Consider the following 14,012-nt stretch of genomic DNA (forward strand, 5'->3'; position numbering starts at 1 on the left):
CTTAGAAAATTAGGACAAATTTACATAAGAGTTTCAAAAGTGTTATTTGGTAAAAAGTGGAATTCACACATGGTAAAATAAGTATATGTACTTAAGTAATTATCTAAAAAGAGGAGCAGAATGTGGAACAGATCATCAATTGCTTAGATGTAAGTTCAGGCTAAAGCTGAAGAAAATTTAAAAAAAGTCCACAAAAGCCTAAATATGACTTTGAACACACCCCATCTGAATTTAGAGATTATCTGAAGATAATGAATTACACACTAAAGAGTTTTGGGATGACATCAAGAACATCATATATGAAGAAAGTAAGAGGCCATTAAGATGACAAGAAGGAAGGAAAAGACCAAAAAGGATTCTGAAACTTGCTCTCCAGCACAGAGAAGCAAAAGCAAATGGAAGAAATGAGGAGGTAAACGGGCTAAATAGAAAATTTCAGAGGGCATCAGCTTGAGAAGACAATATATCAAATACTGTATCAAAATGTGCATACACCTGGAGTTAGAAAACCAAAGGGGAAGAACAAGCTCAGCATTTCTCAAGCTGAAGAAACTGAAGAAAAATTCAAGCCTTGACATGCAATATTAAAGGATTCTATGGGCAAAATATTGAATGATGCAGAAAGCATCAAAAGAAGATAGAAGGAAGAGACAGAGTTGCTGTACCAAAAAGAAATGGTTGATGCTCAACTATTTCAAGAGCCAATGATAGCATATGATCAAGAGCCAATGATACTGAAGGTGCATTGAAGGCACTGGCAAATAACAAGGCATCAGGAATTGATGAAATATAAATTGAAATCTTTCAACAAACGGATGCATTACTAAAAGAACTTGGTGCCAAAAAATTTGGAAGACAACCGCTTGGTCAAATGACTGAAAGAGATCCATATTTGTAGATCCACCATTACAAAGAAAGGTGACCCAGCGGATTGCAGAAATCATTGAGCAGTATCATTAATATCACATGCAAGTAAAATTTTGCTAAAGATAGTTTTAAAATGACTGCAACCACACATTGGCAGAGAACTTCCAGAGGTTCACACCAGATTCAGAAGAGGATATAGAATGAGGGATATCAGAATGCTGACATTAAATGATCTTGGCTGAAGAAGAGAATACCAGAAAGATGTTTTTCTGTGCTTTACTGATTATGCAAAGACTTTCGATTATGTGGATCATGACAAACTACAGACAATATTGTGGAGAATGAGTATTCCAGAACACTTACTTGTGCTCATGAAGACCAAGAGACAGTCGTTTGAACAGAACAAGGAAACACCGCATGGCTTAAAATAAGGAAAGGAAGCAGCAGTCAAGAAATCAAACGACATATATATAGGCAAATCTGTTGTACAAGATCCCTTTAAAGTGTCCAAGATCAAAGTAACGTGTGCCTGACCCAAGCCATGGTATCAAATAACCTCATATGCATGTAAAAAGTTGAACAGTGAATAGGGAAAACCATAAAAGAATGGATTTATTTGATTTATGGTATGGAGGAAAATATTAAAAGTACCATGACAAATCTGTGTTGGAATAAGTACAGCCAGAATGCTCCTTGGAAGCCAGGATGGCCAGACTTCTTCTTTCATACTTCTTACATATTGTCAGAAGGAACCAGTCCCTGGAGAAGGACATTAAGTTTGGTAAAGTGGAAGGTTGCAGAAAAAGAGGAAGAGCACCACCGAGATGGATTGGCACAGTGGCAGCAGCAATGGACTCAAGTGTAGCAACTACTGTAAGGTTGGCGCAGGTCCGGGCAGTATATCTGTTCTGTTGTGCATAGGGTCACTAAGAGTTGGTACTGGCTTGATGGCACCTAACAACAACAATGTGAGTTTTAAAAAACGTCAACCTTCAAGAGATCCCGACTGTATGTAAATACGGAGTCTAAATCTTTCTGATTGTTTTACTTGGTAATTTCTCTGTAGTTAACTCTCTTCCATGTCTTCTTTTTTGACGTCCTGGTTTCAGCTTAAATGGTAATTTTTTAGAATCTTGTATAATCATGAACAGAAGAATGGAATTCATACCTCTAGGTCTCAATTTTAGCTATTAATTTCTACTTCACTAGATTTCAAAACAAAGGAAAGTAATCAGATTCATTTAAAGTCATCCTACAGTGATACCACATTCTGGTATGAAAACACATTGGAATCTTTAAATAGAAAACATGGATTTTGATGTTTTTAAATCAATATTTACATGTGCCCCCTCTTAACTTTTGAGATGAAATGCAAATAATAGAAATATAAACTGTTCTGTTTAGTTATGCAATATAATTTACTCTTTTCTAAGATAGAAAAAATGTATGTTTTTCTCCAATAACTGCATGCAGTGGTTCAAATCCTCCAGCTGCTCCTTGAAAACTGACTCGACAGCACTTACTAACAAAAACATACATGCATTAAGAAAGTTATAAATACCATTCACGTTACGACTGTAAAAGTTATTGTTCAGTGGTACCTAGATGTATACATTTCTCTTTTCTTCTTTCTAAAGGTTGACTCACCTTGCATTTTGGACACTTCTGGGCATTCCTCTGTCCATGCTCAATTTCGCTTGCCCAGTGACGTAGTAATTTGTCTCCTTTTTTGTACTCCTTGCAGTTAACTCCTTCATGCCAAGGAGAGTGGCACTTAAAACACCAGACGAATTGGCAAGTGGGGCACTGGATCTGTGTGAGGAAAAGTAAAATTAAGTACCAACAGTTAGTAAGCTTCTGAGAGGATGAGAAGGGTGGTGTTTGAGAAATTAGCTAACAGGTCATAATCTGACCACAGTTACACTATCTCTTCCTCTATAAGACCCAAAACAATACTAAGATAGACTACATATTTACTATCCCATTATTAAAGAAGACAGAACTGCTTTGGTAAGACTACACTAGAAGTGAACACATGGGGCATTCCAGAAATTAGAAAACCAAGAAATTTTGGCTTTTAAAAATCTCCAATTGATGCAGAATAACACCTGAACACTCTTTAAGTCCTAAATCCATACATCAGGCCACCCTTAATGAATTCCCAAGCATTACCATCACCCCTCCCTTTTTTTTTTTTACCAATAACTTAATTCATCTATATAAAATTAAAGCCTCACAGAGGTTTCACCATATGAAAATCACACAAACATAAAAGTGCCCTGTCAACGCTGACAACGAGAGACCAGCTAAACTGAAACCGACTTTCTCTCATAATTTCCTTTATGTTGAGTGACAGTATAATCTTACTTTTCTCACAAAGTATTTCCGGTCTTCACTCTCTAAAAGCATCTACAGAAGTTGACTCTCCCTCCCAGAGTTGCTGAATATTCATGAACACAATGTTTCTTTTTTTTTTTTTAAAAGCACTCATAATTGACTATTATCTGTTTTTCCACATATTATATAACTATACCACAAATGAATTTATTAAACTTACTTCTTCGGAAAACCATTAAAAAAAAAAATCACTGAGGTCCAAATACATAGATGAACTGAGTGGTTATTATAATCACAGCTTGTTTTGTTTGTAACTCAAAACACTGCATTTTCCACTTATATCAAGAATAATGCTCTTCTTACACAAAAATAAGATAACAAAAGTACTTTTGCTGTTATAACTTTGTATCAAAACAAATAGTATTTTGTCACATAGATTTAAAAATTCTTTATATGTATTGAAGTTCTATTAAATAATGTCTGGACTGAATACATTATATGCATTCTTTATTTTATTCTCAAAATAGTGCTGCAAAATAGGTATGGACCTCACAACAGATGAGGAATTTAAGGTTGAAATGGGCTAAATAAGTTGTTGAAGTTCACATAGCAAGTTCACATCAAGGTGGGATTTAGGCTTCAAGGTGGCTTCAAGGCCAGTATTCTTTGCACAGAACCAAAATCATGCCACAAATAGCATTCCTTCTTTAGCAATTAAAAAATATTTACATGCAGAAGTCAAAGTGGCCAAGGAATTAAGTTAATCAAAAGGTCAAAAATCTATGCGGTTGTCAACATAAGGTGAACTTTGAATGCTCACACATAAATGGAAGACCTCCTTGCTTTACAAAAAAAAAAAAAAAAAAAAGTTTAACCAAAAAAACAGAAAGAAGAAAAGAGAAATGGATATTAATAATCAAACATTTACCTTAGTTTTTCTTGTCCTTTCTGATCACTGACATTAAGATAAGTCATTTTTAAAGTAAGAAGAATGAGTTGAAGTGGAAGAGCTCCAGAAAGTGAAACAATGTTGGGAGTTCTAATTCATAGTGACCCTGTATGGGGTTTCTGAAGTGCTGCTAGTAGGTCTGAACCACCAAGCTTGTATAAAAGGTTTATTCCTCATGCCATGAAACAGATGTAAACAAAGACAATGTTCTACATCTTTCTTTTGTGAGTAACAATTGGGATCTTAAAAGCTCCTAAGTGACCATAAGGTGTAACTACTGCTCTCTCCATGTGCAGAAGAAAGAAGAGTGATGGGAATTGAAGATGCTTTGACTAATGGGACATGTGAATATCAGTCTTCATGACTCTGAGACCAAAAGAACTAGACAGTGCCCAGCTACCACTACCAATTGTTCTGAAAGGGAACATATTAGAAGGTTCCACACAGAGTGGGAAAAAATATGGACCCAAAATTTAAAATTATAAAGAAGCCCAGACTTACTAGTCAGAAAGAGACTGGAGGTACTCAAGATTATGACCCTTAGCCATGGAACAAAATCATCCTCATGGCCCAATTTTCTGCCAGGCAATAAGACAGGTAAATAAGCGGGACAACAACACTAGTAGGGTGTGTTCTCTATGGAATGGCCAACCACTCAAGATTAAAATGGCAACATTTACCTAAGGACACAGTTCAGAAGGGTTGGGAAGGAGGGTGGAATGGAAATAGAAACCAATTGGAAGAAGTAGACATTTGTTATTACACATGGCGGACATTGCAATGCACGACTTGCTGAAAGTAAACTTTCACTCAATTCACAATAAAAACTTTCACACATACACACACAAGATGATAACTATTATATGGAAGCATCTTTTTTAATTAATGGGGGAAGAAATTTGCAATTTTGTCCTAAAGATATAAATAATTTAGTTCTATTAGATATTATTCATAATTCTAAATCACTGGAAAACAGAATCATTAATTTTTTTAAAAAGATCTCTTTAGTTTTAAATCCATCAGTCTAATACATTATACTTATGAAATGAATGGAGTCTAATACATTATACTTACGAAATGAATGAATGAATTAGTATAATCTAATACATTATACTTATGAAATGAAATCCATCAGTCTAATACATTATACTTATGAAATGAAATGAATGGAGAATACATATAAAAGTGTTTTGAAATGAGATTCAAGCTATAAATGTCAGAAATTAAAGGTCCAAGACTTTTTGTGATCAAGTGCTGAACTATGGATCTCTAATGAAAACAATTAGAAATATCTGATTCTCTTAAGGTATCAGAATTGTAAATATTTTGACATTTAGTGTGACATCAGGGACTCTGGCGTTACATTCTCTAAATCAATAGCACAGACTTGCTGTATATCCTACTTGCCAGTCCTCATCAACAACACAGACTTAGGGGCAAACTGCCCAAGGAGTTGCCAAGCAAGCTCTCACATGAAGATGAATCACTTAAATTCATACCTGACTACGTACTATCTCTCACTGAAAACATTAATATAACTATTACTGTACTTTGGACTAGGATAATTAAAGGACTAATACCCAGCAACCTTGGAATTTAGAGATTGCACCTGGATTGTTTGAATTCCGACTTTTTGATCTGATGACGAACAGTGGATGGTCACTGGAGTAGGGAACTCAAACATTCACTTCTGGTGTAAGAAGAGGAGATCTCATGCTACCAGATCCAGCGTTCTGATTCACTGTGAGGCCTCCCTGGGCAGATGCTGAGACTGCTTTTCTGTACCCCACCTACTGCCTACGGAACCTTACAATAAATCTCACTAACTGTGGAACCTGAGAAAGAGCATGCCTCCATTGCTTGTAATTGGAAAAGGTCCAATGAACACGATCTGACTTTTGAAATCTTACCCACATGAAACATTACTTGCTTAAAGATGTCTACACCATTCCTTCTAAGCATATTTAGTGTCTTTCTTATGGAACTTAAATTAGGCACATAGATGTTTAGTTCTTTCTGGCATACAAGGTCACTAGGGCAAAGGCTTTGTCTCATATAGCCTGTATTTCCTGAGCGGAACCACACAGAACTTCTGGCACACGGTAAGCACCCAGTAAATACTTGGAAAATAAATTATGTTATACACAGCAGATAATCACACATTGGTTAGGAGTAAATGAATTCAAAGAAAAGAAACAACATTTCTAATTTATGACCAGTAGCTGAAATGCTATCACTGCTTCTTACATTACCAGATGATGTTTACTAAATATTTTATCCCTGCTTTTTTACTGAGCATCATGATTAATGTGCAAACGTTTCTACATGAAGCAGAGCTGTAAGTGTTTTGAGAATAAAGTTATCAGAGTTAGAAATCTTGATGAACTTTCCCTAGAACTCAGGAAAGATAAAAGAACTTTACATTTACACTTTTGACTTTAGAATTCCTTTAGTTTTTCCAGACATCTGGGTTATACTGACACTAAGATGACAAATTAAGCCAACCCACTTGACCTAAGCAGATGGTATTTGTCCCAAATCATTCATCAAAACAAATGGGGAAAATGCCTACAAAATTAAAACAGAATTCAAAACCCCAAACAATCATTTTCTTACCTAAATTCTACATACTTCTATATATAGTGTCATTTGAAATAAATGACCAAATAGCTAACTCAAGAAATTAGATAACCATGCTTATATGTAGCATTGCAAATACAAAAGCTCAGTATTGGAAGAATTTGCTTAATTAGAACTTTAGAGGAAGACAGATTATTCAATAATGAAACACGTTCATCAGTACATCTGCTCAGTCAATATATATCTATTGAGCACCTTTTAACAAGTACGTATTAACTTCAACGATTTTATATATACAAAAAAGAATGAAAATACTTGTTCTTAATGAATTTATCAGCTTCTAGGAAAAGACAGATATAAAATCAAAAGAGCTACAAAACCCTGTAAAAGATGGCAGAGTAGAAACTTGGCAAAGTAGAAGCTACAGGAAAGTCTGGGAAAGAGCTATTCAGAGTGTGATCTTGAAAGATGAGAAAAACACTGGGAAGGCACGAGTGAGCCAGGTGACACTTCAGGAAGAGAGCCCAGCCAGAGCAACACAAAGAGACCCGAGTGACCTAGTTTACTGGGGAAATAGCATGTGGTCTTGTTGTTAGGTGCCATTGATTCAGCTCTGATTCATAGCGACCCTATAAACAACAGAACGAAACACTGCCCAGTCCTGTGCCATCCTCACGATTGTTGTTTTGCTTGAGCCCACTGCTGCTGCCACTGTGCCAATCCATCTCCCTGGGGTGGTGGTGGTGGGGTGTCTTTCATTTTTTTCACTGACCTTAACTTTACAAAGCATGATATCCTGGTCCCTCCTGATACCATGTCCCAAGTATGAGAGACAACACTGACCTTAACTTTACAAAGCATGATATCCTGGTCCCTCCTGATACCATGTCCCAAGCATGAGAGACAAAGTCTTGCCATCTTTGTTTCCAAGGAGCACCCTGGCTATACTTCTTTCAACAAAGATTTGTTTGCTTTTCTGGCAGTCCAAGTTATTCTAAATATTCTTCTCCAACAAAACAATGCCATATTTCAAATGCATTGATTCTTCTCCTATTTTCCTTCTTCATTGTACAACTTTAACATGACTATGAGGCTATTAAAAATACCATGGCTTGGGTCAAGCACACCTTACTGACATCTTTGTTCTTGAATACTTTAAAAGAAATATTGTGCAACAAATTTACCTAATGCAATACATCGTTTGATTTCTTGACTGCTGCTTCCGTAAATGTTGATAGTTGATCCAAGAATGAAGTCTTTGACAACTTCAATCTTTTCTCCATTGATAAGAATGTTGTTTTATTGGTCCAGTGGTGAGGATTTTTGTTTTTTGACATTGAGATGTAATCCATACCAAAGGCTGTGCTCTTTGATCTTCATAAGTAAATGTTTTAAGTCCTCTTCACTTTCAGCAAGCAAGGTTGTATCATATGCATTGGAGTCTTCCTCCAATCCTGATGTCACATTTTTTCTTCATATAACCCAGCTATTTCATCATGACTAGCTTTAGTGGTTAGTGCATAAATAGCATTAATAGTGATACTAATTCATCTTCCTTGTTGTTGTTGTTAAGTACCGTGGAGTCGGTTCCAAGTCATAGTGACGCTGCACAGGGTTTCTGAGGCTGTAAATCTTTACGGGAGCAGAATTCCTCATCTTTTTTTCCTTGGAGCCGTTAGTAGTTTCGAACTGCTAACCTTGAGGTTGGCAGCCTGACTCGTAACCACCACGCTACCAGAGCTTCTAATTCATCTTCCTTGTAGGTGCATAAATATTTATCCAATTACAGACAGCACTGTAGTTTAAGACAGATTTTGAAATGTTCTTTTGGATGAAGAATGTACTACCATTCATCTTGAATTTGTTGTTCCTAGCATGGTAATTCATATGATTTTCTGATTCAGAATGTCCAATACCAGTTCATTTCAGCTCACAAATGTGTTCTGTTTCATTTCTGATAATGTTCCGTATTTCATATATTCTATCTTCCTATAATTAATGGAGACATACAGCTATTTCTCCTCATTTTGAGTTGTGCCTCATCAGCAAATGAAGGTTTGCAAACTTTACTCCAGTCACGTAATCATGGTCAACTCTACTTTGAGGAGGCCGCGCATACCCAGTTGTATTTTGAGTGCCTTCTAACCTGAGGGGCTCATCCTTTGACACTGTATTTAATAATGCTCTGCAACTATTCATAAGGTTTTCACCGGCTAAACACTCCAAAGCAGTCTGCCTCTCCTTCTCCCTCGTCTGTTTTAGTCTGGGAGCTCAGCTGAATTCTGCCCAGTATGTATGACCATGCTGGTCTTTAAAATACTCATGCTATAGCTTCCAGCCTCACAGCAACACACAAGCCAGCACAATATGACAACTGACCGATGACCTAGTATAGCATGTGATCTAGTATAACCCAAACAAAAACGTCACTTCTAATGGCTCAATCTTGGTAAATAAAAGATTCAAAATTAGTTTTGCATTGCTGTTCTATCATTCTGCATATCACTATGGCCAAGAGACTTGTACTAGATTAATATGGTAAACAGGAGCAGTGTCTCATGATTAAAAAATGGTTTTGTAAGAACTGAAGATGCTTTTGTTGAAGAGGAGATGGTTAGACGGAGCGCAGCGTCTACATAGAGGTGAAAAAGAGGCTTGATGCATGGTTTCAAGTATGTTCAACGAAGCACTTTGTGCTCCTTAATAAAATTATTTCTAAAGCAAGAGTAAAGCACTCTGGGGCCACAAAAGTTAAGCCAAAAAAGATTGGCTGTTGAACCCCATCCCGCAGCTCCCTAGGAGAGAGACTTGGGAATCTGCTTCTGTAAAGATATAGTCGCCTATGAAACCGCAGGAGGAGTTCTCGCTGTCAAATGTGGTTGTTGTGAGTTGAAATAGCAACTAACCAAAAAAACCGAACGTCAGTGTAGGGAGAACATGGCTTGACTTCTTGCCTGCGATACATTACACCTACATGGGGATCGGATCTCTCCCTGAGTGAAGCACTGCTTCCCTCAGCCTGAACATGGCCAAATGGCCGTTTCTAAATTTCTCACAGTACGACTGAAACTCAGCTGGAAAATTAAAGAGAACTCTCCTAAAGGTGGGGGGCGGGGGGTCTAAAAGGGAGACAAAAATAGAATCAACTAAACAAGTATACAAGATACAGTGCTTACTCATGCAAATCACCTTACTGACCTTCATCAATATTGGCTTACAGGCTCCTTTAACACATGCAACACACTATTTATTGCATAATACGTTCACTTCAATACCAGGTTTTATTTTTAACTGGGAGGTATACTCATCTAGGGCAGCATGTCAGAACTTGAGAATGGGGCTTGTGTCCTTTGAAGAGTCCTTTACGTCTAATTTTAGAATCACTGCTACATACCATTCTATCTTACTCCTAAGCCCCACAGCAAAAAACAGTTCATACGTACTAGTCAGTCACTCTCCAAAACCCTATACAGATGTCTCTGTGAGTCAGAACTAACTCTACAGCACACAACAACAACAACTAGAAAGTGTTTAATAATTATTTATTAAATGATCAACAGAACTGATGAATATGTTATAGAATCTTCCTCTCAACCTAGAAAGCAAGGTTTAGAGACTCATCTAAGACTATCTGTTGTCTGAGGGCCCACCTCTTCATGCCATTGTTGTTGTCAGATGCCATCGAGTCAGCTCTGGCTCACGATGACACTATGCACAAGAGAACAAAACACTACCCAGTCTTGCACCCTCCTCACAATTGTTACACTTTGGCCCTTTGCTGCTATTTCATCTTCATAGATGAAAATAAAAGGCTGACGGAGAGTCTGATTTTGGTAGCTCAAACTACTAGACAGAGCAAGGTGGCATCATCCTGTTGTCACTAAAGTATTCTGAACACAGAACTTTAGAATAGTTGCTGTTAAGTGCCGCAGAGTTGGTTCTGACTCCTAGTGATCCTATATAGGATTTCCAATGAGCAGCTGGTTGGTTTGAACCACTGACCTTTTGGTTAGCAGTCCAGTGTTTATCCTACAGTGCCACACCAGGACTTAGTAGAGCTATTTAATTTACGCGGTATACAAGAGACAATGGGGGTATTCTGTTGATCAACAGGTGGAAGCAAGAAAGAGATAGATCTTGCCTTAAGTTAAAAATAAATTCTTTCCCATCAGATCTTTTTGAAAATGAAAGGTAGTAGTATCAGAGGTGGAGTCCTGGTGGGTTAATGCACTGGATGCAAGGTTAGTTTGAACTGCAAGGTCAGCGGTTCAATCTTACCAGACACTCTTTGGAAATCCTATACAGCGGTGCTATGAGTTGGAACTGACTGAACAGCACTTAAGAACAACAGTATTAGAAAGTAGCAACTTTGTTAACGATGGAACTGTTCAATTGGTCTAAATTGCCATCTAAGAGAATTTATACACTGTACAGAAATCTGTATGAACTTCTTCTACGATACTGACAGCATAAATGTGGGAGGGCAAGAATACAGAGGAGTCTCTAGGGGATGGAAATGATTAATGTGCTCAGCTGCTAAACCAAAGGTGTGAACTTTGAGTCAATACTGAGGCATAGCAAAAGAAATTTCTAGCAATCTACTTCCAAAATATCAGTAGACTGTGCAGCACAGTTCTACTATGACATCCATGGGGCAATCCATGTTTTGGAATTTACTTGATGACAACTGGTTTGGTTTTTATTGTCATTGTTGTTGTTATGTGCCATCAAATCAGTTCTGACTCATAGCGACCCTATATAGGAGTGATTGTGGGCTTGAAGCAGTCTAGTGATTATTCTACAGTACCACACCAGAAATATCAGATGCATCTTAATATCTGGCCATTGCAAGTTCAATTAGATATAAGACTATTAAAAACTATGGCTAATTTATGCATTAAGAAAGCAAACAAGACCAACTGTAGCCAAATACTTCATTAGGAACTAGAGGGAGAAATGCAGTCCAGTAAAATGTCACAGGTCTACACCATTACTGAGCATTATTTAATGTTTCCAGGGTAACACACATTGTTTATACTGGGTTTCTTTAAACTAGGCCTGACAACTTCATTTTTATCATCAACATAAATCTATTACAACAACAATCATTTAACAAGCTACACTTGTTTTCTATGGAATCCTGACATCAATGATGCATTAATCCTGAGAAAAAGCAATGTGTGTCATCTGCTAAACTGACCCTGCAGTGCTGATATACAATTTGATTCTCAATTTGTAAACACTGTTAATTCAAACTGATGGTATCAAGGAAATATAGAAGTGGGAACAAGCATACTAACTATGTTTATATAGGAAAGATTTACACATTTTACAAATACAGTCTCATAGCATCTCTACTAGACAGAAGCATAAAGATATCTTAAAGTACACCAATTAGGATCAATAAATCGGTTGATTTGGTTGAACCTTTATAGCCCTTAGAAAAATCTTTTAACCACATGAGGAAATAATACGTTTCTGAAGCCCTATAAAACTTCTACTCTGAGGCCTTAATTATAAATAGAAAAAAGGAATGTTAAGCAGCTAAGCACAAACGTAGTAGGGAGAATTTATCTAAAATATATGACTGACTGACTTTCTTCTTTATTTTTGTGATAAGTCAAAGCACCATTCTATAGTTATCAAGGCTCTGTTTAACATTTGTGGTAAGAAGAATGGTAGATATTATTACATTTTACCTCAAGGAAACCATAAAGAATATTACCTTTGACATATTCTCTGTGTTGGTATGTTTCAACTCTCACTCCAAATAGATATGAAATATCGGCAGGATGAGTGTTGAGAAAACTGGTTTAAACCCAGTTTTAAACCGGTGCTCTGACTCACCTTCCTCAGCTTGGAAACATCCAAATTTCTAGGCTTAGTTTAATGAGTATTCTCTTTTATTCAGCTTTCCCAGTCTCTCCTGTCTTCCATATTCTCAGCATTTTCTACCTACATTAACCAATCCATTACCATCTACTCAGTTCAGGCTTACAGTGACCCTCCCTACATGTGGTTTATTGAGACTGTAAATTGTTGCATCCTTCTCCCTTGGAGAAGCTTGTGGGTTTGAACCACTGACTTTGTCGTTAGCAACTCAAAGTTTATCCCACAGCACCATTAAAGTGCCTTACATATACTGCAGTGTACCGTATTATTTATATACTGACACAAAGAATACTTTGACAAGTGTGGTGCTTGCCACATGTTATCAACAATAAAGTAGCAACCTGGGCATGGTCTCTGAGAGACCAATAGGTAGGAAACGAAGAAAATAACCACAAAAATACACCATAAAATTCCAGCTGGGTTAAGTTCAATATAGGTTAACGTGTCTGTCTCCAGGTACCGTATAAGTATCATGAGTGCTTTAACGTCAACATTTTTATTTTCTTACCACTGACTTGTTCCCTGTGCCGATATACAGCTTGTTATTGTTAGTTCGGACTCATAATGACTTATGCACAACAGAATGAAACACTGCCTGGTCCTGTGTCATCCTTACGATTATTATGATGCTTCAGCCCATTGTTGCTCCCATAGTGTCAATCTATCTCCTTAGAGTATTCCTCTTTAATGCTGATGCTCCAATTTATTAAGCCTGATGCCTTTTTTCAGGAACTGATCCTTCCTGATATCATATCCCAAGGAACATTTCTGGCTGTATTTCTTCCAACACAGACTTGTTTGTTTTTCTGGTAGTCCATGGTACTTCCAGTATTCTTCTCCAAAACAACAATACAAATGCATTGATTCTTCTATAGTTTTCCTTATTCACTGTCCAACTTTCACATGCATAGGAGGTGAGTGAATTACCTACCATGGCTTGAATATATGAGATGCACTTTAGTCCTCATTCTGACATCTTTGCTCTGTAATGCTTTAAAGAGGTATTGTACCCTAATGCAATACGTCCTTTGATTTCTTGACTGCTGCTTACATGAGTGTTAACTGTGGATCCAAATAAAATGGAGTCTTTGACAATTTCAATCTTTTCTCCATTTATCATGATGTATTTATTGTTCCAATTATGAGGACTTTTGTTTTCTTTTCACTGAGGTACAATCCATACTGAAGATTGTGGTCTTTGCTCTTCATCAGTAAGTATTTTTAGGTCCTCTTCACTTACAGCAAGCTAAATAGTTATCATCTGCACATCACACAGGTTGTTAATGAGTCTTCCTTCAATCCGGATGTCATGTAACTCTTTATATAATCCATCTTATTGGATTATTTGCTCAGTATACAGACTGAATAGGTATTTAGAAATTGAATC

The 14,012-nt window shown here is 36.9% G+C and overlaps 1 protein-coding gene across 1 annotated transcript in view; it reads right to left on the reverse strand.

Annotated features, from left to right (window-relative positions):
* RNF217 (ring finger protein 217) overlaps positions 1 to 14,012 on the reverse strand; it is a 141,037-nt gene that overhangs the window by 22,946 nt on the left and 104,079 nt on the right. Inside the window, exon 3 of the mRNA XM_006834692.1 lies at positions 2,515 to 2,679. Within this exon, the coding sequence (XP_006834755.1) occupies positions 2,515 to 2,679 (165 nt within the window). The remainder of the gene's footprint in view (positions 1 to 2,514; positions 2,680 to 14,012) is intronic.

Source organism: Chrysochloris asiatica, unplaced genomic scaffold (genome assembly GCF_000296735.1).
Source record: "Chrysochloris asiatica unplaced genomic scaffold, ChrAsi1.0 scaffold00013, whole genome shotgun sequence".
NCBI lineage: Eukaryota > Metazoa > Chordata > Mammalia > Afrosoricida > Chrysochloridae > Chrysochloris > Chrysochloris asiatica.